Source organism: Bombina bombina, chromosome 6 (genome assembly GCF_027579735.1).
Source record: "Bombina bombina isolate aBomBom1 chromosome 6, aBomBom1.pri, whole genome shotgun sequence".
Taxonomy (NCBI): Eukaryota; Metazoa; Chordata; class Amphibia; order Anura; family Bombinatoridae; genus Bombina; species Bombina bombina.
In genome coordinates, this window is record NC_069504.1 from 814,297,220 (window position 1) to 814,322,438 (window position 25,219).

At 38.1% G+C, this 25,219-nt stretch overlaps 1 protein-coding gene across 1 annotated transcript in view; it reads left to right on the forward strand.

The window, feature by feature from the left end:
• CLPP (caseinolytic mitochondrial matrix peptidase proteolytic subunit) overlaps positions 1-25,219 on the forward strand; it is a 69,484-nt gene that overhangs the window by 19,725 nt on the left and 24,540 nt on the right. The window contains exon 4 of the mRNA XM_053718175.1: positions 9,724-9,820. Within this exon, the coding sequence (XP_053574150.1) occupies positions 9,724-9,820 (97 nt within the window). The remainder of the gene's footprint in view (positions 1-9,723; positions 9,821-25,219) is intronic.

A 25,219-nucleotide genomic window follows, 5' to 3' on the forward strand; every position in this document is an offset into this window, starting at 1 on the left:
CCATGAGAAATGGAAAGGTAACATACCAACTGGACAGTTTCTTAGAATTAGAAAGAACTGTTCCAAACATACCGACTTCGAAACCCAAATCAAGGTTTTACAACAAAGATTCTATGATAGAGGTTATTCAGAACAAGAAATTGAAGGAGCAATTAATAGAGCGACTATGACAGAAAGAAGTTCCCTTTTACAACATAAAAACAAAGATACACCTAAAGACACTGTTGAAAGGAATGAATATAATGTAGCCCTCATTACAGACTACAGTGAAAACCATCAACTAATAAGGAAAATAGTCAATAAGCACTGGCATATAATTAAGAAGGACCCCATAATAGGAGACATGTTAGCCTACAAACCCAAAATTATATTTAGGAAGGCAAAAAATCTAAAACAAATTTTAGCACCAAGCGAGTTAATAAAGGAGAAAAAAAGCTTGGTAGATCAAGATCTAAAAGGCCATCCTCTTAAAGGTTTTTTCCCCTGCCATTTATGCAGAGCTTGTAGATTTAGCAAAAAAAGCAGCTCTGTACCTATAGAAGGAACAGGAGAAGATTTTGTCATAAAAGACCTTATTAGATGTTCAAATAAAGGGGTCATATACCTTATAAAATGTTCCTGCAATCTAATTTACATTGGAGAGACCACCCGAATGTTACGGGATAGAATCCGAGAACACCTATGTAACATCGATAAAGGTAATCTCGATACCCACCTATATAAACATTTTAGGGAGATTCATAATAACAACTTACAACATTTTAAATTCTGGGGTATATGTAAAGTTAAAGGGGATTGGAGAGGGGGTAATTTCGAGGCCAAACTCCTAAAAAAAGAATCAGAATTAATATATAAATTGGATACCCTCTATCCAAGAGGTCTAAATTCAGAGATGGACCTGTCTCCATTCCTAGGAGATTAAATCCTCAGAGTAGTAGATAACAGTAGTAAACTTTGATTTAGTATCTATGATATTGTTCAGTATATCCAATGACATCCCCAAGTTTCATATAAAGACATAAGTGTTTACACTATCGATATAACTCTATTATCATAATAGCATATGTCCTGGTCTGGACTTTATATGGTATATTAAGACCTGGTGTGTAGATAAGTCCCTTACTATTTCTTTAAAGTTCATGAACCACAAGACAGTTTAATCTCAAATGAGGAATACATAAGCAATATATATAATATATCAATTAGATATAATGTAAGATGTGATCAAATGGTCTAAGATAAAACATTAGGTTTACACTCTAATAATCAATACATTTAGAGTATTTTATATTCTATAACTGTTAGTAAAATATAATGATGTCACATATATTTCTTTCATGTAATTAGCAAGAGTCCATGAGCTAGTGACGTATAGGATATACATTCCTACCAGGAGGGGCAAAGTTTCCCAAACCTCAAAATGCCTATAAATACACCCCTCACCACACCCACAATTCAGTTTTACAAACTTTGCCTCCGATGGAGGTGGTGAAGTAAGTTTGTGCTAGATTCTACATTGATATGTGCTCCGCAGCAAGTTGGAGCCCGGTTTTCCTCTCAGCGTGCAGTGAATGTCAGAGGGATGTGAGGAGAGTATTGCCAATTTGAATGCAGTGATCTCCTTCTACGGGGTCTATTTCATAGGTTCTCTGTTATCGGTCGTAGAGATTCATCTCTTACCTCCCTTTTCAGATCGACGATATACTTTTATATATACCATTACCTCTGCTGATTCTCGTTTCAGTACTGGTTTGGCTTTCTACAAACATGTAGATGAGTGTCCTGGGGTAAGTAAATCTTATTTTCTGTGACACTCTAAGCTATGGTTGGGCACTTTGTTTATAAAGTTCTAAATATATGTATTCAAACATTTATTTGCCTTGACTCAGAATGTTCAACTTTCCTTATTTTTCAGACAGTCAGTTTCATATTTGGGATAATGCATTTGATTTAATCATTTTTTCTTACCTTCAATTTGACTATTTTCCCTGTGGGCTGTTAGGCTCGCGGGGGCTGAAAATGCTTCATTTTATTGCGTCATTCTTGGGGCGGACTTTTTTGGCGCAAAAATTCTTTTCCGTTTCCGGCGTCATACGTGTCGCCGGAAGTTGCGTCATTTTTTGACGTTATTTTGCGCCAAAAATGTCGGCGTTCCGGATGTGGCGTCATTTTTGGCGCCAAAAAGCATTTAGGCGCTAAATAATGTGGGCGTCTTATTTGGCGCTAAAAAATATGGGCGTCGCTTTTGTCTCCACATTATTTAAGTCTCATTTTTCATTGCTTCTGGTTGCTAGAAGCTTGTTCTTTGGCATTTTTTCCCATTACTGAAACTGTCATTTAAGGAATTTGATCAATTTTGCTTTATATGTTGTTGTTTTTTCTCTTACATATTGCAAGATGTCTCACGTTGCATCTGAGTCAGAAGATACTACAGGAAAATCGCTGTCTAGTGCTGGATCTACCAAAGCTAAGTGTATCTGCTGTAAACTTTTGGTAGCTATTCCTCCAGCTGTTGTTTGTATTGATTGTCATGACAAACTTGTTAATGCAGATAATATTTCCTTTAGTAAAGTACCATTGCCTGTTGCAGTTCCTTCAACATCTAAGGTGCAGAATGTTCCTGATAACATAAGAGATTTTGTTTCTGAATCCATAAAGAAGGCTATGTCTGTTATTTCTCCTTCTAGTAAACGTAAAAAATCTTTTAAAACTTCTCTCCCTACAGATGAATTTTTAAATGAACATCATCATTCTGATTCTGATGACTCTTCTGGTTCAGAGGATTCTGTCTCAGAGGTTGATGCTGATAAATCTTCATATTTATTTAAAATGGAATTTATTCGTTCTTTACTTAAAGAAGTTCTAATTGCTTTAGAAATAGAGGATTCTGGTCCTCTTGATACTAATTCTAAACGTTTGGATAAGGTATTTAAATCTCCTGTGGTTATCCCAGAAGTTTTTCCTGTTCCTGATGCTATTTCTGCAGTAATTTCCAAAGAATGGGATAAATTGGGTAATTCATTTACTCCTTCTAAACGTTTTAAGCAATTATATCCTGTGCCGTCTGACAGATTAGAATTTTGGGACAAAATCCCTAAAGTTGATGGGGCTATTTCTACCCTTGCTAAACGTACTACTATTCCTACGTCAGATGGTACTTCGTTTAAGGATCCTTTAGATAGGAAAATTGAATCCTTTCTAAGAAAAGCTTATCTGTGTTCAGGTAATCTTCTTAGACCTGCTGTATCTTTGGCTGATGTTGCTGCAGCTTCAACTTTTTGGTTGGAAACCTTAGCGCAACAAGTAACACATCATGATTCTCATGATATTATTATTCTTCTTCAGCATGCTAATAATTTTATCTGTGATGCCATCTTTGATATTATCAGAGTTGATGTCAGGTTTATGTCTCTAGCTATTTTAGCTAGAAGAGCTTTATGGCTTAAGACTTGGAATGCTGATATGGCTTCTAAATCAACTCTACTTTCCATTTCTTTCCAGGGTAACAAATTATTTGGTTCTCAGTTGGATTCTATTATTTCAACTGTTACTGGTGGGAAAGGAACTTTTTTACCACAGGATAAAAAATCTAAGGGTAAAAACAGAGCTAATAATCGTTTTCGTTCCTTTCGTTTCAACAAAGAACAAAAACCTGATCCTTCATCCTCAGGAGCAGTTTCAGTTTGGAAACCATCTCCAATCTGGAATAAATCCAAGCCAGCCAGAAAGGCAAAGCCTGCTTCTAAGTCCACATGAAGGTGCGGCCCTCATTCCAGCTCAGCTGGTAGGGGGCAGGTTACGTTTTTTCAAAGAAATTTGGATCAATTCTGTTCACAATCTTTGGATTCAGAACATTGTTTCAGAAGGGTACAGAATTGGTTTCAAGATGAGACCTCCTGCAAAGAGATTTTTTCTTTTCCGTGTCCCAGTAAATCCAGTAAAAGCTCAAGCATTTCTGAATTGTGTTTCAGATCTAGAGTTGACTGGAGTAATTATGCCAGTTCCAGTTCAGGAACATGGGATGGGGTTTTATTCAAATCTCTTCATTGTACCAAAGAAGGAGAATTCCTTCAGACCAGTTCTGGATCTAAAAATATTGAATCGTTATGTAAGGATACCAACGTTCAAGATGGTAACTGTAAGGACTATCTTGCCTTTTGTTCAGCAAGGGAATTATATGTCCACAATAGATTTACAGGATGCATATCTGCATATTCCGATTCATCCGGATCATTATCGGTTCCTGAGATTCTCTTTTCTGGACAAGCATTACCAGTTTGTGGCTCTGCCGTTTGGCCTTGCTACAGCTCCAAGAATTTTTACAAAGGTTCTCGGTGCCCTTCTGTCTGTAATCAGAGAACAGGGTATTGTGGTATTTCCTTATTTGGACGATATCTTGGTACTTGCTCAGTCTTTACATTTAGCAGAATTTCATACGAATCGACTTGTGTTGTTTCTTCAAGATCATGGTTGGAGGATCAATTTACCAAAAGGTTCATTGATTCCTCAGACAAGGGTAACCTTTCTGGGTTTCCAAATAGATTCAGTGTCCATGACTCTGTCTTTAACAGACAAGAGGCGTCTAAAACTGATGGCAGCTTGTCGAAACCTTCAGTCACAATCATTCCCTTCGGTAGCCTTATGCATGGAAATTCTAGGTCTTATGACTGCTGCATCGGACGCGATCCCCTTTGCTCGTTTTCACATGCGACCTCTTCAGCTTTGTATGCTGAATCAATGGTGCAAGGATTACACAAAGATATCTCAATTAATATCTTTAAAACCGATTGTTCGACACTCTCTAACGTGGTGGACAGATCACCATCGTTTAATTCAGGGGGCTTCTTTTGTGCTTCCGACCTGGACTGTAATTTCAACAGATGCAAGTCTCACAGGTTGGGGAGCTGTGTGGGGATCTCTGACGGCACAAGGAGTTTGGGAATCTCAGGAGGTGAGATTACCGATCAATATTTTGGAACTCCGTGCAATTTTCAGAGCTCTTCAGTTTTGGCCTCTTCTGAAGAGAGAATCGTTCATTTGTTTTCAGACAGACAATGTCACAACTGTGGCATACATCAATCATCAAGGAGGAACTCACAGTCCTCTGGCTATGAAAGAAGTATCTCGAATTTTGGTTTGGGCGGAATCCAGCTCCTGTCTAATCTCTGCGGTTCATATCCCAGGTGTAGACAATTGGGAAGCGGATTATCTTAGTCGCCAAACGTTGCATCCGGGCGAATGGTCTCTTCACCCAGAGGTATTTCTTCAGATCGTTCAAATGTGGGAACTTCCAGAAATAGATTTGATGGCGTCCCATCTAAACAAGAAACTTCCCAGGTATCTGTCCAGATCCCGGCATCCTCAGGCGGAGGCAGTGGATGCATTATCACTTCCTTGGAAGTATCATCCTGCCTATATCTTTCCGCCTCTAGTTCTTCTTCCAAGAGTAATCTCCAAGATTCTGAAGGAATGCTCGTTTGTTCTGCTGGTAGCTCCGGCATGGCCTCACAGGTTTTGGTATGCGGATCTTGTCCGGATGGCCTCTTGCCAACCGTGGACTCTTCCGTTAAGACCAGACCTTCTGTCACAAGGTCCTTTTTTCCATCAGGATCTGAAATCCTTAAATTTAAAGGTATGGAGATTGAACGCTTGATTCTTCGTCAAAGAGGTTTCTCTGACGCTGTGATTAATACTATGTTACAGGCTCGTAAATCTGTATCTAGAGAGATATATTATAGAGTCTGGAAGACTTATATTTCTTGGTGTATTTCTCATCATTTTTCTTGGCATTCTTTTAGAATTCCGAGAATTTTACAGTTTCTTCAGGATGGTTTAGATAAAGGTTTGTCCGCAAGTTCCTTGAAAGGACAAATCTCTGCTCTTTCTGTTCTTTTTCACAGAAAGATTGCTATTCTTCCTGATATTCATTGTTTTGTACAAGCTTTGGTTTGTATAAAACCTGTCATTAAGTCAATTTCTCCTCCTTGGAGTTTGAATTTGGTTCTGGGGGCTCTTCAAGCTCCTCCGTTTGAACCTATGCATTCATTGGACATTAAATTACTTTCTTGGAAAGTTTTGTTCCTTTTGGCCATCTCTTCTGCCAGAAGAGTTTCTGAATTATCTGCTCTTTCTTGTGAGTCTCCTTTTCTGATTTTTCATCAGGATAAGGCGGTGTTGCGAACTTCTTTTGAATTTTTACCTAAAGTTGTGAATTCCAACAACATTAGTAGAGAAATTGTGGTTCCTTCATTATGTCCTAATCCTAAGAATTCTAAGGAGAAATCGTTGCATTCTTTGGATGTTGTTAGAGCTTTGAAATATTATGTTGAAGCTACTAAATCTTTCAGAAAGACTTCTAGTCTATTTGTTATCTTTTCCGGTTCCAGAAAAGGCCAGAAAGCTTCTGCCATTTCTTTGGCATCTTGGTTGAAATCTTTAATTCATCTTGCCTATGTTGAGTCGGGTAAAACTCCCCCTCAGAGAATTACAGCTCATTCTACTAGGTCAGTTTCTACTTCCTGGGCGTTTAGGAATGAAGCTTCGGTTGATCAGATTTGCAAAGCAGCAACTTGGTCCTCTTTGCATACTTTTACTAAATTCTACCATTTTGATGTATTTTCTTCTTCTGAAGCAGTTTTTGGTAGAAAAGTACTTCAGGCAGCGGTTTCAGTTTGAATCTTCTGCTTATGTTTTTCGTTTAACTTTATTTTGGGTGTGGATTATTTTCAGCAGGAATTGGCTGTCTTTATTTTATCCCTCCCTCTCTAGTGACTCTTGTGTGGAAAGATCCACATCTTGGGTAATCATTATCCCATACGTCACTAGCTCATGGACTCTTGCTAATTACATGAAAGAAAACATAATTTATGTAAGAACTTACCTGATAAATTCATTTCTTTCATATTAGCAAGAGTCCATGAGGCCCGCCCTTTTTTTGTGGTGGTTATGATTTTGTATAAAGCACAATTATTCCAATTCCTTATTTTATATGCTTTCGCACTTTTTTATCACCCCACTTCTTGGCTATTCGTTAAACTGAATTGTGGGTGTGGTGAGGGGTGTATTTATAGGCATTTTGAGGTTTGGGAAACTTTGCCCCTCCTGGTAGGAATGTATATCCCATACGTCACTAGCTCATGGACTCTTGCTAATATGAAAGAAATTAATTTATCAGGTAAGTTCTTACATAAATTATGTTATATTTATATATATTAAGCAGAATACCACCCTTTGGAATTACCACCCTGAGAGAATTCTTTCTCACATGTTTTTTACATATCCCTTTTTTTTCCTTTTTTAAATTCAATTATGTCCTTATGCTTTTCTATATAATTGTTTTTCAATTATAGAAAAATAGAGAACTGATGTAGCAAATAGGATAAAGAAGTTCATACTAATATATCACCTTATGATTCCACCTTAAAATACAATCACTCCACATATCCACCTTAAGTCAAAAGCATTAGAAACAGATCACCCAATGAGAATGAACCGGCAGATTTTTAAATGAAGTTCTGGGAGCAACTGACATCTTGAAAAAGCCCAGATATACGGGTGAAACGCGTAGAAGGAAGAAGTGGCTCGCCTGCCAAGAACCCATCTCACTAGGTACCTAGGATTGGCCCGCGCGTGTAATACGCTAAGAGCGGGTGTTTGCCTAAATCATTTACTTTACCTGAGCCGGGACACAGCTGATTATACACACGCAGGAAACGGCGTGTCTCACATTCCAGGGGCTGCTAGCCGGGATCTAGCAGGACTTCCACACGCAAGGAGCGGTGAGTCTTTTCTACAGAGGACGAAAGCTTAAGGTTGGCAAGCCTTACACACGCAAAGAGCGGCGTGTTAAAGGAAATCAGACCGACACCAGCAGCATTTTGATCGGAGCTGCTGCAACATTACGTGAGTCACTGTTACAACTGTCCACAATCATAGGTGATATACGGATACAAAGTATATATATAACGATACATTCTGATGCACCAAAACAGATACTGTCATATGCATATACCAAGTGAAACATCATTTCATATCACAGCTACAGAGTGAAAGTTACACTTGTAATATTACCAGCAAAGTTCTATCGGACTGACACTTGTTATACTACCAGCAAAGTTCTATCGGACTGACTCTGAAAGGGACATTATAAGTTGAAGATTCACCTATAAGATCTATTTTTTACCTTTGATCTGACCCTTAAACCCTTGATTTTTTAACAATTTTTGCGCAATATTTTATACCAGGGTGGTATTCCTTTAGATTTGTATTATTGTCATTTTTATATTGTATTTTTATTTTTTGTTGTGCAATGTACCTTTATTAGGGAGACGTCCCTGAAAACTATTTTATTATACTGAGTAAAATATAAATTTTCTATCTATATTTGTATGTATTATTTATCATAGATTAGGTGTGTCAAGTTACCTTAGCTTTAGCGCCCTCTCATTAAAGTATTCGTTTGGGAAATAAGGATTAGTTGGTTTAGGATACTTCATCTGTCAATTAATTAAGACAAGATGGCGGGCGGTAGTGCTGCACTTATCGGCGGAGCAGTTTAAAGGTAAAAATAAAAGAAAATAAATAGATTTAAAAAAAAATCATGACTTAAACTCCTGCTCGTTTTGATAAATCTATGCAATGCCGTGAGGCTGTGCTTGTAACTTGACCTTCACTTTAACCTCAACAAATTTGTTAAACACATAGTTAAATTACCACTTGGAACCCGCAGTTCCCTGCAATTTCTACTCATTCGCTATAATAGTCCTTTAATACCAGGAAAGGACTTAAAGGGACATTTGACCTGGTGTTGTACAGAACTGCAGAGGTCAGGGTGGTTGATGTGTAGCCACTAAATACCATCCATGTTTATTTCAAGATCAACAGAGCTGACCTTAACTATGTCTTTGCACCTTTGCAGGGGTTAAACCCACATTTCTGTGCAGTAATAATATTTTCTAATATATTAGAGAATGTTCATATTACACGTGTGTGTATATAGCTCTAAATTCATGTTGAAACTAGAAGGAAATGTGTGTTTGCCCACAACTTATTTAAGATCAACTACTACAACTCTGATGTGGCCAGACACACTCTCCCATGTCTATAAAAATACACAGGTTTTTTTTTTCTCACCGTAGAGCCATTTTTTTCAGAAAACAAACTGTAATTAATTTCAAAATTCTCTCTATGATAAACAGTAGAGCAAGTTTATGTAGTATGTGTTTGATAAATATTTTGTTTAGTATAGCAGCCTGTCTGTCTTCGTGTCTATAGAATGGTCACTTGGATTTTTTTTCTATATTAGATGGGCAAGCCACTACATAGATCAAATTTGCTTTATTCTTTTGGTATCCTTTGTTTATGAAGCAGCAATCCACTACTGGTAGCTAGCTAAGCACTTTGGGTAACCACCAACATAGGATACAAAAAGAACAAATCTAATTAGATAATAGAAGTAAATTGGAAAGTTGTTTAAAATTGCACAGTCTATCTGAATCATGAACATTTAATTTTGTCTTTATTGTCCTTTTTAGGGGACTTAATGTGACAGGCTTGATTATAAGTGAAAACAAATGTAACATATGCTACTCATTTTAAAAGTGAATTTAAGTAATGGCACACCAATCACTGTACAGTACACACTTCTTCTCTGTTGTATCATGGGTGTATGACATGGTGAAAAAATCTGTTTAATGCTTTTAACTTTTATTTATGTATTTTCAGATTGATGATTCTCTTTCTAGTGTTGTGATTGCTCAACTTCTGTTCCTGCAGTCAGAGAGCAATAAGAAACCCATTCACATGTACATCAACAGCCCAGGTATAAATATCTCTTAGGTGTAATTGTATATAGAGAGACCTAACATTTCCATTAGTTGCATTGAATTAACTAGCAATGCTTTTTGACAGACGACCTGTATATGTGTGTGTGTGTATATATATATATATATATATATATATATATATATATATATATATATATATATATACATACATACATACATACATACATACATACATACATATATGTGTGTGTATATATATATATATATATACAAACACCTATATTATTCATAACTCTTCCCTTATTCACTTTTGTGCATCCATCCCATATACACATTCATCTTCTACTGCTCTCAGAAGAAAGATTGGGTGAACATCTTCTGATGTGGGCAGCTACCCCTGAGCAGATTGTGTGCATAATCATGAGGTAAAAAGCTGCACCTGTTAATGGACTATACTGACAGACTGCTGCCTTTTTCTCTAAAACATCAACATGGTTAAAAATATTCAACCTATTACATGCAAGATCAATCGATCACAAACTAAAGTTCATACATTGCGATGTGACCGTTTATGTAGTATATAAAAAAAAGGTACCACACACAGCATATAAATAACGAGATTTACAAAATAAATATAACTAATACACATAAAAACGCGTTGTGAGTTGATAGTTTTAGCTTGCCAGGCAAGTGATCTGTGACTCGCTTTTTTCTCAGTACCTTTTTTTTATGTGTATTAGTTATTTATTTTGTAAATCTCGTTATTATGTATATGCTGTGTGTGGCACATTGGTTTTATACAATACACAAACTGTCACATCGCATTGTATGAGCATTAGTTTGTAATCAATTGATCTTGCATGTGATAGGTTGCTACATCAGTGCTTATCTGCACTTGTACTGAATACCGAGACATATTTATTTATTTTTCCAATATTTGGTATTTTATCTAACTATCTTTGTTTTATACAATAAATGGAGTTATATTTTATCTTTGAGTTATATTGTATTTTTGAATATGATATTTAATCATTTTGGAATAGATATTCTTATTCCTAGCACCTAAGAACAAGCACTGCTTTTCTCTTTTCTTCAGTTCACATCCGTTTCTAGCAAAACAGCAGCTGTTCACTGATTTTTAGTGTGTTATTTTTATTTTACAACCAATAGGTGGCGCTCTCATATTAGTCTTTTATTAAATATATTGCAAATTTGTAGGGCTGCAACTAATGATTCTTTTCATACTCGATTAATCGGCCGATTATTTTTTTCAATTAATCGACTAATCGAATAGAAAATTAATAATAATTTTTTCCTATATTTAAAAACAGAATTTATGCTTACCTGATAAATTACTTTCTCTTGTGGTGTATCCAGTCCACGGATTCATCCTTTACTTGTGGGATATTCTCATTCCCTACAGGAAGTGGCAAATAGAGCACACAGCAAAGCTGTCCATATAGCTCCCCCCTTAGCTCCACCCCCCAGTCATTCGACCAAAGGTTAGGAAGAAAAAGGAGAAACCATAGGGTGCAGTGGTGACTGTAGTTTAAACAAAAAATTTTTTACCTGACTTAAATGCCAGGTCGGGCGTGGACTGGATACACCGCAAGAGAAAGTAATTTATCAGGTAAGCATAAATTCTGTTTTCTCTTGCAAGGTGTATCTAGTCCACGGATTCATCCTTTACTTGTGGGATACCAATACCAAAGCTTTAGGACACGGATGAAGGGAGGGAACAAGACAGGTACCTTAAATGGAAGGCACCACTGCTTGCAAAACCTTTCTCCCAAAAATAGCCTCCGAAGAAGCAAAAGTATCAAATTTGTAAAATTTGGCAAAAGTATGCAGTGAAGACCAAGTCGCCGCCTTACAAATCTGTTCAACAGAAGCCTCATTTTTGAAAGCCCATGTGGAAGCCACTGCTCTGGTAGAATGAGCAGTAATTCTTTCAGGAGGCTGCTGGCCAGCAGTCTCATAGGCCAAACGGATTATGCTTTTCAGCCAAAAGGAAAGAGAGGTAACAGTCGCTTTCTGACCTCTCCTCTTACCAGAATAGGCAACAAACAAGGAAGATGTTTGTCTGAAATCCTTAGTTGCTTGTAAATAGAACTTTAAAGCACGAATTACATCAGGATTGTGCAAAAAACGTTCCTTCTTTGAAGATGGGTTAGGACACAGAGAAGGAACAACTATTTCCTGGTTAATATTCTTGTTAGAAACAACTTTAGGAAGAAAACCAGGCTTGGTACGCAAAACTACCTTATCTGCGTGGAACACCAGGTAAGGTGAATCGCACTGTAAGGCAGATAATTCTGAAACTCTTCGAGCAGAAGAGATAGCTACCAAAAACAAAACTTTCCAAGATAACAACTTAATATCTATGGAATGTAAAGGTTCAAACGGAACCCCTTGAAGAACAGAAAGAACTAGATTTAGGCTCCATGGCGGAGCCACAGGTTTATAGACAGGCTTGATTCTGACTAAAGCCTGAGCAAACGCTTGAACGTCTGGTACCTCTGCCAGACGCTTGTGTAAAAGGATAGATAGAGCAGATATTTGTCCTTTTAAGGAACTAGCTGACAATCCTTTCTCCAATCCTTCTTGGAGAAAAGACAATATCCTGGGAATCCTAATTTTACTCCATGAGTAACCCTTGGATTCACACCAACAAAGATATTTCCGCCATATCTTATGGTAGATTTTCCTGGTGACAGGCTTTCTAGCCTGAATCAGAGTATCTATTACTGACTCAGAGAAACCACACTTCGATAGAATTAAGCGTTCAATCTCCAAGCAGTCAGACGTAGAGAAACTAGATTTGGATGCTTGAACGGACCCTGTATTAGAAGATCCTGCCTCATTGGCAGTGTCCATGGTGGGACAGATAACATGTCCACTAGGTCTGCATACCAAGTCCTGCGTGGCCACGCAGGCGCTATCAGAATCACCGAAGCCTTCTCCTGCTTGATTCTGGCGACCAGACGAGGGAGGAGAGGAAACGGTGGAAAAACATAAGCCAGATTGAAGGACCAAGGCGCTGCTAGAGCATCTATCAATACCGCCGGGGACTTCCGGATGGGTGGAGTCAGCAAGCACACGCACGCTGACAGAGGGCTCTGAATGCGAAAAGGGCCGGAAAATCTCCCCAAGACGCCTGGATCCCTTGGCTGCACTTTCTGGCTGTAGCACGGGCAGCGGGCCGACGCGGTCCTATCGCAGGCAGGGAAGTCTCTTGATGCTGACAGGCTCACAGCAGAGCCACTTTCCTTTTTGGCACCAGGTAACAGCCGTTTGAAGCAGAGCGAGACAGATCGGAAGTGGGTCTGGTCCGCAGCTGAGGACGAGGTGCGGGTGCAGGAGATGTCAGGATCCTTTTCAACGTTAAGCAGTAAAGAAAGAAGTGTGGTCGTATAGAGCAAGACAAGGTGGTGATTGCTCTCCCTGAACACCGTTTCATCTATAGCAAGTTACCTGGCCTGGTTCCAGATCTCTGCTTAGCTGTGTGAGGGATTGCTCGTTATAAAGGAGGACGGCCACGCTGTTGTGCAGTAAGGTATCTGCTGGAAAATTTGGTAAGCGTGTGCTGGGCGGATGTGGAATGGATGAATGATCCCAGTACGGGCATTTGGATATCCTGAAAGCACATATAAAAGGGACATTTTTGGCTGATGGGAAATATATGCCGGTTCCAGTTACCTGTTTATAAGCCAATTTGAAAAGCCTGGGAAATTTATGATTATTGCCTCTGGAAGTGCCAAACTAAGACAGAACACACTAGTTTATAGATGAGGTGTTATTTCTGGACAGTTGGTGCACGGGCTGTACGGTGAATAAAGCCCCATTCAAGAAACACAGTAACGGCGGTTGGCCTTATTGAGTTATATTTAAAACCATTTGTGTTGATGTTCTTGCTTCCAGACTCTAAAATTACACTCCTGAAGCAAAAGCCTAGGCTAACAACACACCTGGTTTATAAGTACCGGTTACTGACATTAAAGTGAAGTATCCCTGAAGAGGGTTGGAGTTGTTAAACAGAAAATTGAGACATTGCTTGGCTGGAGCAGAAAACAAGAGCAGGCTGTATACGGGCATTACTCTATTTGGGGAAAATTGTCTATCAGGGGTTAGCCTGGTATCCCCCTTGCTGGACAGTTTTGCATTTAATAAATAACTTAGTTTGTTAGTTGTCAGGCTGAATATTTTGCGATTGGGCTGATGAACTAGATACTGTCTTGTTCCACTGAGTAGGTAACAAAACAGGTATATTAATACCATATCAATGAGCGGTGGCTAAAAGACAGATTGTCTGTACAAGCTGAGAAAGTTTATTAATTTGGAAATAACTCTAATGGTTTATGTAAGCTAGAGGTAACAGGATAATAATTTTATTATATTACATATATTTCTGTAATTACTTTAGAAAATAAGATTAAAGCATCTATTTCAGTCAAATTTTTGAATAATACACAAGACGGATTATATTGAAGGGCCTGAAAAGGCAATATAAACAAGTATTTTTTATAGTATGGAGTTTTCTGGATAAAAATCAGAATGTTTGTATAATTGATGCAAGGCCATTAGCAGTGAAAAATTCTGTGGTACTATACAAGTCAGACAGTAACCTTATTGCCCTGTACATATTATTGTATATTGCTTATTGAGGAACAGAGTAATATAATAGCAGCTGTTGTACTTAGATATAACAGCTATTATTAGAATTGATAAGCGAGAGCAACTGTGTGGTCTAATAACTTTTAAGATAAAGTCAAGAGTAAACTTTCTGATATTTTAGATAAAGCCCAGGTCTGCTAAAATTACTAATGTGCCTGGTGGAATAGCATTGCTTTTCTTTCATTTTATTCGAGCGGGCTCCCGCTCCCTATTATTATTTTCTCACGTCACTAGGTTTTTTGATTTTTAAAGGGACACATACACGTTTGTTCTCTTTGGTTGCTTTTTGTACTTTTTTTTTTTTTTTTTTTTTTAAAGATTCTATATTTACAGGTTCATTTCTTCCTGCATTAGAGAGGGCAGGTCGATTGGGTTCCACTACTCTCCTTCTTTACACGGGTAATAAAGACACGTCACTTTGCACTATTTTTCTACACAGGTGTTTTCCACAACGATTGTATACACTGGGAATAATTTTTGATTTCTTATGGAAAAATTTGTATTGCACTCAAAGAACAATTCGCCAATAATGGCGCCTAAACACAAAGATAGAAAAGCTAAACAGGCTGACACTAGTACAGAAGTTGTTAATGATCCACCAGCGAGCACACCAGAGAATGGGAAATTACTACAGCAAATTGCGGAACTTTTTATGCCACAGTTTGAACTAATCAAACAAGATATTGCAAGTCTTTCAGGAGAGGTAAAGCAATTTGCTACAAGGATAGCAGAAGTGGAAATGAGGGTTTCAGATATAGAGGACCGATTTAATACACAAGAACAGGCAAGTCTTACACAGAACCGTCAGATTGCGCAATTGCATCTGAGATTGGAGGAGTTAGAGGATAGGGCTCGGCGCAATAACTTGAGAATAGTGGGACTTCCAGAAACTTCAGAATATCAGGATCTCCTGTCCTTTGCCTCCTCCAGTCTCCCGCAATTAGTAGGGTGTCCCGTAGATGGCTTGCCAGTACAGATAGAAAGAGCCCATAGAGTTGGCCCAATTAGAAACAACTCTGATGGTAGTGGCAGGGCAAGATCTGTTCTTATAAAATTCCTAAATTTTCAGGATAAGGTTAATATACTTAGGCACTATCGTAAAAATAACAGCCTAACGATAGCTCAGCATAGGATATTGATTTTCCAAGATTTTTCAGCAGAGACCCTAGCTAAAAGAAGGGAGATGTCACAGTTCTGTTCAAGATTGATCAAGGCAAATATTAATTCAAGATTAGTATATCCTGCTAAAATTATTTTCGAACAAGAGGGTACACTAGTAACTCTAAATAATCAGGTGGAAGCACAGGAATGGTGTACCAGATTTTTGTGAGGAAAAAAATAAAAAATATGATGAAATATAGTTATTCAAAACTATGTATCTATGAGATAGAACTGTTCTTGTTGATTCTCCTTGCTATATACGACATATTCGCAAAGTGGCCGGCTTTAGGATGTAAGGGGAGAGACACTATTGTTTTTATTTGTACATTGAAGGGTAACAATTTTAATTTTATGCTGACGATAGATTTGGTATTGGAGATGGATTTACCTATTAGCGACCCCAAATGGTGGATAAATTGAAATTAGTTTCGTGGAATGTGGGGGGTATTACCTCCCCAATTAAGAGGAAATTGATTATTAAAGAACTAGGGAAACTTAAGCCCGATATTGCATTTATTCAAGAGATCTGTTTGAAACCCCATGAATTACCCAAACTGAAAACAAAATGGGTAGGAGAGATTTCTGCAACATCATATGATAAGAGAAAAAGAGGAGTTGCCATATTGTTTAATAAGCATCTCTCCTACCAGATTATATCGCAAATACTGGATACAGAAGGTAGATTTCAGATCTTAGAAATATTGATTAATAAATGTACGTTTATTTTTTGCAACGTTTATGGCCCAAACTCCTTGGATAGAGGATTCTGGGAAAAGTTGAGCCTGCAGTTACTCCCGTTTGTGGGGAAGAATATTGTTTTGACTGGAGATTTGAATATGGCATTCACCCCGAGTTTAGACAGGTCAAACCCTATGCAAAGAACGAGATATAACAGGGAAACTAAGGTGCTACAAAATCTTGGTTATAAGCTTGCACTCAAAGATATATGGAGGTTACAACATCCGGATACTAGGGAGTATACTTGTGAATCTAAATCATTTAAATCATTTTCTAGAATAGATTATTTTCTAATATCCAGTAATATGCTTGGTTTAGAGATCCAATCAGAGATAGGCGAGATTGTTATCTCTGATCATGCAATCATTAGCCTGGAGATTAATGCAATTAGATCCCCAGACCTTTTTAAACCACGTTTTTTTTCCCCCTCAATATTTAGTCAATAATGCTAAATTTAAGAACTGGCTGCAAGCTAGATGGAAAGAATTTCACCAGTTCAACGTGGCATATACAGATAAGCCAGAAATTTTATGGGAAACAGCAAAATCAGTCCTGAGGGGTGAGATTATTGCCTTCTTACACAAATGGAAATAGAAGAGGAAAAATAGAGAAGAACAATTAGCTAATCAGGTCAAAAATGCTTTCAAAAAATATTTAAACAGCCCAAACCAGACCCTTTGGGATAAGTATACTGCGGCCCGAATAGAGAGAGATCTGTTCCTGAAACAAGGCATGGCTCTAGAAGACTTAAAACAAAAAGCTAGATTTAGAGGACATTATGGCCATTCGGCAAAATATTTAGCTAAACTAGCTAAAGGATGGTCTCAGAAGAATTTTATAGCCACAATTAAGATTGGGGACAGAAGGATCACCAATATAGCTGAGATAAGACGTGAATTCGTTAAATATTTTCAAGAGGTTTATTCAACAGGAACAGTTAATTCAAATAATAAACAAGACTTTTGGAAAAGAATAGTGCTACCTAGAATAGACCCACAGGATCTGAGACGATTAAATGAGCCTATATCGCTAGGTGAGATTTCAGATGCCATTAAACAAGCTAAGTCAAACAAGTCCAGATGCTCTTCCACCAGAGTTTTATAAACTCTTACATGATCAAATTTTACCTATACTAGCAACACTTTTCAATGAGTACTATATTAAAAATCAGATGCAGTCGAGGTTCTTCTCAGCGTCGAATGTGGCACTGATCTTGAAAAAAGCTAAAAATCCAGAAATGATGTCTTCTTACAGGCCTATATCGCTGTTAAATCAGGATTATAAGCTACTAACGGCTATTATTGCATCTAGACTTAAGAAGATGCTTGAGCCACTAATACATCCGGATCAAGCAGGTTTTATGGTGGGTAGAAACTCGGTGAAGAATCTTCGAAAAGTGATGCTAGTTATTGACCACTTTTGGAGTAAAGTGATAAATAAGAAAAAGGCACAGACTTAGCTCTGCTTACAGTCGACGCTGAGAAGGCGTTTGACTGCATAGTGTGGGACCATTTGTTTACGGCACTTAAAGGATTTGGCCTTACAGGGAATTTCTATCAGTTTGTGCGGATTTTATATCAGGCCCCAACATCAGCTATCATTGTTAATGGGGAAGTATCTAAGAGTTTCACTCTCCAACGTGGCACGCGACAGGGGTGCCCCCTCTCCCCTTTGCTTTTTAATTTATCTCTAGAGCCGTTAGCCATCCTATTAAGAAAGGAGTTAAAGGGAATTAAGCTCGGGGATAAAAACTTGGTGACATCACTATTTGCTGATGATATTTTACTTTTTCTAAGCAATATTAACCAATCCATACCTCAATTGCTAAAAATTATAGAAATTTTTAGTTCAATCTCGGGCTACAAAATCAATTGGGGGAAATCGGAACTGATGTGGATTTACAAACCGAAGTCCCCTGTTCTTCATCCTTTTAAAGAAGGTCAGGAAATCAAGTACTTGGGTATTATTCTAAGTAAGAACCCTTCGTGCTGATATGAATTAAATTTCCCGAAATGTATTGAGATGTTCAAACAGAAACTACTAGCATGGCACAATCTACCCATCTCACTCTCTGCTAGAGTAATGTTAGTTAAAGCAATTTTATTTCCAAAATTATTGTACTTGCTACAGAATCTTCCGTTGCTAATTACTAAAAAGGACTTAAAATTAGTCCAAAGTTTATTCAGTAGATTTATTTGGCATGGGAAGAAACCTAGGATTTCTTTATTTAAATTAGCATAGCTTAGCTCTCCCGAATTAGCTTAGCTCTCCCGAATCTTCAGTTCTACAATCTTGCCTCGCTGGTTAAATTTGTATTAGATTGGATATTAGAAAAAGATCAGGTTTCTTTTTTTGGATTAGAAACATATTTGGTAAGTCCATTCGCCTTGAAGGCACTGATCCATATACCTTTTGCGAAATTACCAGTAAATGTGGAACATATGTATACTTTTAAATACATAATTTTGGCATGGCAAAAAGTATGCTCGGAATTACATATTAATTTTCTTAGATCTGCTTTTCTTCCCTTAGTAGGGAACCCGGATTTTATACCGGGATGCACATATAAAATTTTCTCTACATGGGCTAGCAATGGCCTCAAAAATTTAAAAGATATGTGTGTAGAGGAGTCACTAGTGATTAAGACATATGCAGAGCTAAGGACTAATTTCAATTTACCAAAAACTTCTTTCTATGCTTATCTTCAGGCACAACATTGGATTGGATCTTTACGAGTAGAGGCTGAAAACTCTACGTCATTGGGAGATTTAGACGATGTAATTAAACTATATCAAGCTGGGAAAAGCTCCATTTCAATTTTATATAACATACTTATTAAATATAGTGGGCTGTTGCATATTGAGGATTTAGAAAGAAAATGGAATAAGTTACTCCCAAATGTTAATAAGGATCATATTCTACAAAGTTTTAGATTAATTGATCAAACTCAAGTTTTTGTAGATTGGAAGGAATCCCATTTTAAGTTAATAAATTTAGCATATGTGACACCAGCCAAGATGTCAAAATGGTATAAGACAGAAGTTAAATGTCCTAAATGTAGTGCTAAAGATGCAGATGAAATACACTGCTTTTGGAATTGCCCTAAAGTGTTCCAGTTCTGGAGCAAAGTGTGTTTTTGGGTGAATAAGGTAAATCCTTGCAATTTCAGTTTCGAGTCAAGACATATTTTTTTTCTTATAGGACAGGAGGAACTTTATGTAAATACTAGGCTCATAAATACATCGATTTTAGTAGGACGCAATGTCTTGCTTAGGAATTGGAAATCTCCACGTGAACCTAAATTCAAGGAGTTTGTAAATAAAGTTTATAATCAGATTACTATGGAACAATTCAATCTGAGAGACGCACACGATAAGTCAATACAAAGATTTTTTTCTAAATGGGAAAAGGTTATACTAACCTTACCTATAGTTGCTCAATTACAGTTAGTTGCCCCATTCAGGGATTCCAGTTGGTTTGTGCAGCAACTAGAACTTGGTTTATTCTCTTCCGAGTGGAAGGGCTAATTATTCTATACGGGGACCCTTAAGGGGGTCTTTGTGTCTGTTTTTTTCTTTTGTCTCCCCTTCCATCCCGAGGTCGAGTCGATTGACCAGTTTAGGAAGACCTAGACAGTTTATTAACTGCAAATTTCTAGAAGCCATTTTGTTTCTGTATATATTTAAGTTTTTTTTTTTTTTTGCATGAGGTATAATAAGGGATCATTTATTATTGGTATTGAAGAAATGTTCTACCCCCTATTATGTAACCAAGTGATTATAACTGATATCCCTTTTTTTTTTCTGTACCCCTGAATGATATTTCAAATAAAAAAAAATAAAAAAATCAATACCGCCTTGGGGTCCCGGGACCTGGACCCGTAGAGAGGAAGTTTGGCTTTCTGACGGGACGCCATCATATCCAACTCTGGAGTTCCCCATAGCTGAGTCAGTAGGGAAAATACGTCCGGGTGGAGTTCCCACTCCCCTGGGTGAAAAGTCTGACGACTTAGAAAATCCGCCTCCCAGTTGTCTACTCCTGGGATGTGAATTGCTGAGAGATGGCAGGAGTGATCCTCCGCCCACCTGATTATTTTGGTTACTTCCGTCATCGCTAGGGAACTCTTTGTTCCCCCCTGATGATTGACGTAAGCTACAGTCGTGATGTTGTCCGACTGAAATCTGATAAATTTGGCCGCCGCTAGTTGAGGCCATGCCTGAAGAGCGTTGAATATCGCCCTCAGTTCCAGAATGTTTATCGGGAGAAGAGTTTCTTCCCGAGACCATAAGCCCTGAGCTTTCAGGGAGTCCCAGACCGCACCCCAGCCTAACAGACTGGCATCGGTCGTTACAATGATCCACTCTGGTCTGCGGAAACATATTCCCTGAGACAGGTGGTCCTGAGACAACCACCAGAGAAGAGAATCCCTGGTCTCCTGGTCCAACTGAATTTGAGGAGACAAATCTGCATAATCCCCATTCCACTGTTTGAGCATGCATAGTTGCAGTGGTCTGAGATGGATCCGAGCAAAAGGGACTATGTCCATTGCCACTACCATTAGTCCGATTGTCTCCATGCACTGAGCTACAGATGGCCGAGGAATGGAATGAAGAGCTCGGCAAGTAGTAGAAAAAATAATAAAAATAAAAAATATAAAAAAAAACAAAAAAGTCAAAAGCGCTAAGCACTATATATCGACAACAGGACAATGCCTTACACATTTATCTATACAGTACATATAATCAGCAATAGCAAACAAAACGCTAATAGTTATGCAAACAAATAATAGTGCACATCAATTACGATAACAAAACCCATCAATCTAGGGCTAGGTGTAAATAACAAGCTCGGCACATGCAAATCATAGTCCCAAATCACCTGATTTAATATAAACAATCCAAATGATGACTCCTATTTTATTTCTGGGTTTCACATGAGCCAGGAGTAGATACAAACTTATACTGTCCTGAAAAAGTGAAAGTAAAATGTCTGTAGACATCCGGTAGGCTAAGGGCATAACCATAAAACACAATACCATGTGCAGGAGCTCATTGGAGTGAAAATGGTGCCATGCACAAACCAACTAATCGATTAGTTGTTGCAGCTTTACAAGTTTGTTTCTACTTAAAGATGTAATTCATCTATGTGCATTTACATTTTGACCAGAATGTCCCTTTAAACTACGCATAATTCCTACTTGTACTGCAGTAGCCTTGATAGTTAGATATTATAACATATCTGTTTACATGTCACAGAATGAGGAATACTTATATGATGATGCAGGACTAGTGTGTGTGTGTGTGTGTATATATATATATATATATATATATATATATATATATATATATATATATATATATATATATACACACACACACACACACACCATGATTCCTGAAAGTGAATATAGTGTCGCTGGGCCATCAGCAGCCGAGATGGCGCAGCCTAGATCTTAAATCTAGTGAGGAATCCCTATAATAGGGAAATTTCTACCAGCCCTAGAATACATTTTTATCTATTGACCACTACCATAGCTCTAATAGTCCTTTTATAGGTCATTTGCCATTCCAAATCCAGATGGGACTACAATCCCTATATGGAACAACCAATGCATCCTAATACTATCCTCCCAGATGTTTTTATGCCCTCATATGATAAAGCTCCCTAGCCACAACTTTCTTTTTAACATTTGATATCATATACAAAATACCCAATAATCAAATATCTATAGCTCCATATACTCTGTTAAAAAATGTTTACAGCTTGAATAGGTCTGATATATATTTCCACTAGGATACTTTAAGGGTTAATACATTGGTGTGTGTATATATATATATATATATATATATATATATATATATATATATATATTAGTTTACCTAACCTGATAACAGTCCTATACTAGATAATTTGATATCTCCGTTGCCTAACATATATAGTTTAGTAAAGGGACCATGCTCTTGTATTCTAAAAGTATACCCCCATCATGGATAATGCCACAACCTATATGAGATCTAAAAGTCTTTTTGGTGGAGTTTGTACCTATGTTCTCATGGCAAAGATACGAATATCACAAATGACAGAGGTAGAAACTAAGAGTATGCACAACATAAATATGCTTTCCTTCACAATCAGACAGCTTCTTGAATAATGATGACCTGTGCACGCTGAAGCAGAGTTTGTGATTTCAGTTTTTACAGCAGCCAGAGAACACTTTTAACCCCTGCAAAGGGATTCTACTCACCCCCGGCACAATGTTCCCACGCACATGAGTTAGTGAAACAAAGATAAACCGGAACAGTTTTCAGAAGCTACACTGCAGCTCATGATGGATCACATGACCGCAATAACTGGACAAGCAAGCTAAAGTAAACTGGGCTCTCCTTATGTCCTGAAACTCCCAAGCAGTGGCGGAACTCCAAGGCACCTGTAACCTTTGTGATCTTGGAAGTTCTGTCACTGCTTTGTGCACACTGCCCAAATAACTAAATATCCCCAAGTGCAGAGACTAAGTAAGGCAGGCTGCAAGAGGAGCCGGGGACATTTTCGGGGACATAATTTGTCAGGGGACAGTCTCCTCAATCCATGGACTGTCCCCGGAAATCGGGGACGTCTGGTCACCTTATTAAAGGGACACTAAACCCAAATTATTTTCTTCTGTTATGTGTGATCAGTCCACGGGTCATCATTACTTCTGGGATATAACTCCTCCCCAACAGGAAATGCAAGAGGATTCACCCAGCAGAGCTGCATATAGCTCCTCCCCTCTACGTCACTCCCAGTCATTCTCTTGCACCCAACGACTAGATAGGATGTGTGAGAGGACTATGGTGATTATACTTAGTTTTTATAACTTCAATCAAAAGTTTGTTATTTTACAATAGCACCGGAGCGTGTTGTTGCCTCTCTGGCAGAGTTTGAAGAAGAATCTACCAGAGTTTTTACTATGATTTTAACCGGAGTAGTTAAGATCATATTGCTGTTTCTCGGCCATCTGAGGGAGGTAAAAGCTTCAGATCAGGGGACAGCGGGCAGATGAATCTGCATTGAGGTATGTAGCAGTTTTTATTTTCTGAATGGAATTGATGAGAAAATCCTGCCATACCGTTATAATGACATGTATGTATACTCTACACTTCAGTATTCTGGGGATGGTATTTCACCGGAATTACTCTGTTAAAAGTACACTAAACCTTTTAATAGGTATTTATCATGTTAAACGTTTTTGCTGGAATGTAGAATCGTTTGCATTTTCTGAGGTACTGAGTGAATAAATATTTGGGCATTATTTTTCCACTTGGCAGTTGCTTGTTTTAATTGTGACAGTTTCGTTTCTCTCTCACTGCTGTGTGTGAGGGGGAGGGGCCGTTTTTGGCGCTCTTTGCTACGCATCAAAAATTTCCAGTCAGTTACTCTTGTATTTCCTGCATGATCCGGTTCATCTCTAACAGAACTCAGGGGTCTTCAAACTTCTTTGGAGGGAGGTAGATTCTCTCAGCAGAGCTGTGAGACTTATATATATTGACTGTGATTAAAAACGTTGTTCTGTAATTTTTATTTCAAATTTAATTATTGTTACTTTACTAATGGGAACAATCCTTTGCTAAAAGTTGTGTTGTTTTTAGGGATTGATGCTATAACTGTTTTTCAGTTCATTATTTCAACTGTCATTTAATCGTTTAGTGCTTCTTTGAGGCACAGTACGTTTTTGTTAAATAAGATTGTAACCAAGTTGCAAGTTTATTGCTAGTGTGTTAAACATGTCTGACTCAGAGGAAGATACCTGTGTCATTTGTTCCAATGCCAAGGTGGAGCCCAATAGAAATTTATGTACTAACTGTATTGATGCTACTTTAAATAAAAGCCAATCTGTACAATTTGAAAAAATTTCACCAAACAGCGAGGGGAGAGTTATGCCGACTAACTCGCCTCACGCGGCAGTACCTGCATCTCCCGCCCGGGAGGTGCGTGATATTATGGCGCCTAGTACATCTGGGCGGCCATTACAGATAACATTACAAGATATGGCTACTGTTATGACTGAAGTTTTGGCTAAATTACCAGAACTAAGAGGCAAGCGTGATCACTCTGGGGTGAGAACAGAGTGCGCTGATAATACTAGGGCCATGTCTGATTCTGCGTCACAGCTTGCAGAGCATGAGGACGGAGAGCTTCATTCTGTGGGTGACGGTTCTGATCCAAACAGATTGGATTCAGATATTTCAAATTTTAAATTTAAATTGGAAAACCTCCGTGTATTACTAGGGGAGGTTTTAGCGGCTCTTAATGATTGTAACACTGTTGCAATACCAGAGAAATTGTGTAGGTTGGATAAATACTTTGCGGTACCGGCGAGTACTGACGTTTTTCCTATACCTAAGAGACTAACTGAAATTGTTACTAAGGAGTGGGATAGACCCGGTGTGCCGTTCTCACCCCCTCCAATATTTAGAAAGATGTTTCCAATAGACGCCACCACACGGGACTTATGGCAGACGGTCCCTAAGGTGGAGGGAGCAGTTTCTACTTTAGCTAAGCGTACCACTATCCCGGTGGAGGATAGCTGTGCTTTTTCAGATCCAATGGATAAAAAATTAGAGGGTTACCTTAAGAAAATGTTTGTTCAACAAGGTTTTATATTGCAACCCCTTGCATGCATCGCGCCGATTACGGCTGCGGCAGCATTTTGGATTGAGTCTCTGGAAGAGAACCTTAGTTCAACTACGCTGGACGACATTACGGACAGGCTTAGAGTCCTTAAACTAGCTAATTCATTCATTTCGGAGGCCGTAGTACATTTAACCAAACTTACGGCTAAGAACTCAGGATTCGCCATTCAGGCACGTAGGGCGCTGTGGCTA